Here is a 5,026-nt window from a genome sequence, read left to right as displayed (position 1 = left end):
CTGAGTTGTGAAATACAGATATTATTAATGAAGTTGTTGTAAATAAGCAAGCAGGAATATTAAGATTCCGGGGCACAGTGACATCTTCCATAATGCAAGACAGCAAAGTGAACAATAAACTCAAGCAAAACTGTAAACACCAGCTGCTTATCCAAGCAGTGTCCACTGCTGCAGGAAAACTCCTGAGTACCACAGGTAGCTGTCACTGTAATTTAGTGACAGTCACATTGGGTTTAAATGATAACAGTGGATAGACTGGAATGTATACCACGTGCAGAGAGACTGACTTGAGCTTTCATGGCACATTTATTTAATGTAGGACTACCATGCCCCTGCCACATCCAGTTGTGTAAATCTGGATATTTCCTCAAGAAAACCCTGCAATGTTTTGACCTGGTTGCTGTCAGGTCACTCTAACCACCTTCTTACAGAGATCCCACATTACAGTCATACTGAGTCCAACTGAGGAAACAAAATGGTGAGAAGACACCACTGTCAAAAAATCTCCACAATCCTCAGATAACTGTTTTCCAACCACTTGAAAAACCTGAGGAAATTGCCAGGTTCTATTAAGAGAAATATGGAGGAGGTGGTTCAAATACCTCACTGTCTTTGGAGGCTGTACGAGGAATGTACTGTATCCCCAGTTTCAACTTTCTGGGACCAGTGGCAAATAACACTGTTTATAGAGATTTGGGCATTCCAAGTACAGCCTGCACTTACTGCCATTAGATCAGAATGCTGGGAACAGGGATTTCTGAATACAGCTCCAGAGCAGTGCAGTAGAGGACCCACACTGCAACCTGTTTTGGTTCCACTTTCAGACAGCAGTGCCTATTAGCAGCACCTGTGCTTCTGAATATATGCTTAAGGTCCCAATTATTCCTAGTAGCTGTCTCCACACAGATACTAAAATCTCATCTGGAATCAACTCCCTTTCATGTGCTTCACTTCCAGATAGTGCATCTCTAAGGAGATGGCTGCAGTGTGACAGATGCCATTCACCCACAGAAACCACCTAAATATGTCTAGCAGTTGCCACAAGTAAATACGTAGTATGCAGTTTACACTAGAGCAATACAGTCCTCTTACCAGGAAAACTTACATATTCTGTTTTGTATTTTAGAATCATACTTTACACCTGTTTCACAGTAACAGATCACATTTAATCACCTAATTAGGTTCTAGGCGAAATTTTTGGTAATTTATCTTTCATATTTTTATGAAATCTTTGAGTTTATACGCTCAAGGCATGAATAGAAAGCTTTAACATAGTAAAATCTTTCCACTTACTGGAATTGTCATGTTCATCTGTGTAGTCTGGGCAGTTTACTTCCCCAACACATTCCCACGTGTGCAGTATACAGGTTCTGGAATGGTACCTGAACTCCCATTCTCCACATTTAACTGCAATGTTGCAGATTACAATTTAACAGAAGCTTCCAGTAGACAAATGCCAGATCACTGCAGGTGAAAGTATTTTATAGATTTGTGGCCATTGTAATGCATGAATGTCTTATGTCGGAATATTATTGACTATGTCTAAAAAATCAACTGCTACCTTTATGTAGCAAATTCTCAGCCATAACAAATTGTCCTAAAATGAATCTACAGATCAATCTGTTAGATGTCTGGTGGGGAAACCTACCTACATAGACAACATCCATCCTATTGGTGTTATTTCATTAATAATTGCTTACCAACTGTGTACGATGTACACATTCTTTGGACATCCATACAACACATGGACCAGGGATCTCATGACACACATGTAAGAGGTATGGATTACATCTGCAAGATATTTCTGTAATAGGGAGGTTAACTTTGTAAAGTAACTCAAAGAGCAATTTAAAACACTTTGAAGCCCAAACTGAAGCATAGCTCTGGCTGCAACTGTGTCAGACTGGAGCCAAGTACAGGTCAGGATGCGAATTTCTCTATGTACGAGCCACCAGTCACTGAAAGTTTACTCATTTCATATGTGAGTTATGTGCAGACATCTCGCAATTGGCTCTTGACAGGTGCAGCCTTCTGTTAATTTATAGTATTATTTTTTCAGAAACAGTGGACATAACAGGTGCTGTTGATGGCTGAGTCAATATGATGGAATTGATGTAATTTTATGTGTGTACTCTTTAGGTTTCACAGTTTGCTGTAATTCTACTACAAATACACCAAGTATGTTTAGTAATCAAGAAATTTTGGTACCTCAAAAGGAACAGTCATTCACTAACTCACCTCCCACTTTCCTTGGGAAGAAAATTATAATTTGTCAATTTAAAATTTGTAATATGTCAAATAACTAAAGTAGACATGCTAAATCTTTAAGCTTGGCTCCTTTTTAGTATCTATTACTCTTAAAGATTCATCAGTTACGTATGAGTCAGTAATACTTAGAAAACAGCAGAAAAGGCCAGTTTCCTTGGTCCCACATTCTTCCCAGTAGCCTATCTGCAATGTGTTAATGACAAATTTGAAGTAATTAATAAAATTATGTTTGTCTTAGTAACTGTCTCAGTCTTTTTTTATGTACTTCAATGAAGCTGATATAAAAAAGTTCATCATACATTGCAACTGACAATATCTATAGTAAGAAATGCATCTCTGGGAATGCACTACAATATTGTCATCAAAACAATACACACCAGTAAATTCCATGTAAACTATAGCTGGAAAATCCAGACATCTTGGAAAGGAGATGTCCAAGAAAACTCATGGTTACTGTTTGGGCTGAAGATGGCTTCAGTTTCCATCAAAGTCTACTAGAATACAGAAAGGTGATCTTATGGGTGGTAATATAGAGGAGATGTTCCTTTGATATTTACAGAGAATGAAGTAAACATTAACCAAACAACAAACAATTAAGAAGGAAAACCATAACAGATAAACAAAGTTGGGTAATGTTGGAAGAGTTAACCATCACACAGTCCTGAACATTATATGTGCATTTATTAAAAAGGGTATGTATAAAATACATCTAACCTAATGTTGCTTGTAGTATGTACTTTGTCTTTCAATTTGATGAATGTGAAAATGTAAGATATTTAAGACTAAAGTGACTCATATACCTTACCTTTGTTACAATTTTCTTCATCAGAGCCATCATTACAGTCATCTGCAAGGACACACCATTAGCTCTTTGCTACACATGTTCCATTTCAACACTCAAAGCTGGTCTCTGCAATAGGTGATTTTTGTTAAAGAATTTAACAATGTTATGAAAAGGATAGTTGCTACTCAGCATATAACGGAGATGCTGAGGCACAAATAGGAACAAGAAAAAGACTATCAGTTAGTGGGCTTTCAGCCAACAAGCTGAAAATTAACCCCCCCCCCCCACACACACACACACAACACAAAACCGTTCCTACATCAGGGTGATCCGACACTCAGTTACTGACCTGTGTCACACGTCCCGACTTTGCAGGCCTGCTTGTCCAGCCCATCTGAGCACTGCACAATGCCATCACATTTCCCCTCCAGGGACACACACTGCCTGTTGCTGCATGCAAACTCATGCTCCTGGCACACTGTGCAGTTTTTCTTGTCCTCTCCGCTCTGGCAGTCATTTACACCATTGATCTGTTGTACAGAAAATGACTTTGTACAATATGCTGTGCTCTTATTTATTTATGAAAAGCAAAACAAACTGCTGGAATAGGGTTGCCACTCTGATCTATTTCATGCAGGCATGCACAATGTGGACAAGTTAATATTTCCAAGTTCAGAGACCTCTGCATCGAAACTAACATTATACATCATTTGACTGTGGATCAGCCAATTGCTTCATACCTAATTCTATTTGCCCTGTTCTTCCTGGACAGAGATGGTTGTAAGCAAAGGGATTTAACTGTGTTTTTGGTCATTCAGTCTTCTCATGGCATCCAAAGATGTACCTAGGAGACTAATATTGTACCAATTAAACTTGTTTGTACCAAGTGTATGAATGGTTAACTATCAAATTGAACTATCAAATGAGAAACTCAATATATAAAAAAGCAGTAGCAAAACATAAGTAGTTAGTTTTATGTTCAGTTATAGAAATAAAAGTTTATTTTTTGCACTGCATTCAGGTGCTAAGCACAGATTGGGGGAGCATCGAGAAACCCATGGCCACATGTCTCCCCTCCTCTCACTGCTCCCATAAGCAGACATTTAACAGTTCTGGATTGTCACTGAATCCACTACATTAGTAGAAACACAAAAAGCAGAAGAGAAAGTATGAAACTGCTTGGTTCAAATTTATGGAAATGCATATGTCCTGTAAATTTGAGTGTGAAGAACAGAACTTTAAAGATGAAGGCTACATTGTATATCTTCAAAGGGTGTCCAGATACGGAGACCTTATATCAGACTTCGGTGTCCCCGTAAGATTGGACATATGGAACATACCCTACATTTGTTTCCAGAATGAGGTTTTCACTCTGCAGTAGAGTGTATGCTGATATGAAACTTCCTGGAAGATTGAAACTGTGTGCCAGACTGAGACTGGAACTCGGGACCTTTGCCTTTTGCAGGCAAGTGCTTTACCATCTGAGCTACCCAAGCAGGACTCACACCTCATCCTCACAGCTTCAGTTCTGCCAGTACCTTGTCTCCTACCTTCCAAACTTCACAGAAGCAGACATTTGCTGTCAAAGCTGTAAGAATGTTACAGCTAGATTATTCTAAAGTTTGCATCACATCTCATAGTGGCCAGCTCTTCTACTAAAATGTGAAAGGAGGTTAGCATACCATAGGAAGAGGTCGATATCCTGTGTTTTGTTTAATGTTGTTCTGGTACTGGAATACCACATGTTAGAACAGTCTTACAGCAGCAAGACACTGTTTTCAAAGATGACTTAATGTTCCAAAAGAATGCCAAAGTGAAAACTACTCGCAAGCTCTTCACCAAATTCCAGCATACAGACTGTGTGGCTGATCTCATGGGGTATGTTGGCCACAGGCTAACTGTAGCTACTCCTTAAAATGTCTCCAGTTAATGAAATTATTCAGCAAAATCTGTCAAAATCCAGTGTAATAATTT

General features: G+C 38.8%; 1 protein-coding gene across 1 annotated transcript; it reads right to left on the bottom strand.

Moving 5' to 3' along the window:
* Positions 1-2,842: 2,842 nt before the first annotated feature.
* Positions 2,843-3,752, bottom strand: LOC126108346 (very low-density lipoprotein receptor-like). The gene is made up of 4 exons (XM_049913561.1): positions 3,651-3,752; positions 3,402-3,582; positions 3,069-3,115; positions 2,843-2,929 (listed from the first exon to the last, which is right to left on the bottom strand). The coding sequence occupies exons 1-4, from the start codon at positions 3,750-3,752 to the stop codon at positions 2,843-2,845; spliced, it is 417 nt and encodes a 138-aa protein (XP_049769518.1).
* Positions 3,753-5,026: the final 1,274 nt, after the last annotated feature.

Source organism: Schistocerca cancellata, chromosome 11 (genome assembly GCF_023864275.1).
Source record: "Schistocerca cancellata isolate TAMUIC-IGC-003103 chromosome 11, iqSchCanc2.1, whole genome shotgun sequence".
NCBI classification, from domain to species: domain Eukaryota; kingdom Metazoa; phylum Arthropoda; class Insecta; order Orthoptera; family Acrididae; genus Schistocerca; species Schistocerca cancellata.
The sequence above is the reverse complement of the archived record's forward strand: the minus strand, read 5'-3'. Positions and strand labels throughout refer to the sequence as shown.

What these genes read in the sequence shown, in the direction of transcription:
- LOC126108346 (XM_049913561.1), bottom strand. Translation starts at nt 3,752, where the DNA reads ATGTTAGTTTCGATGCAGAGGTCTCTGAACTTGGAAATATTAACTTGT. An exon ending in AGTCGGGACGTGTGACACAG is followed by an intron (nt 3,116 to 3,401) that starts GTCAGTAACTGA and finishes GTGTCCTTGCAG; the next exon opens with ATGACTGTAATGATGGCTCT. An exon ending in AAAATTGTAACAAAGGTAAG is followed by an intron (nt 2,930 to 3,068) that starts GTATATGAGTCA and finishes TATAATGTTCAG; the next exon opens with GACTGTGTGATGGTTAACTC.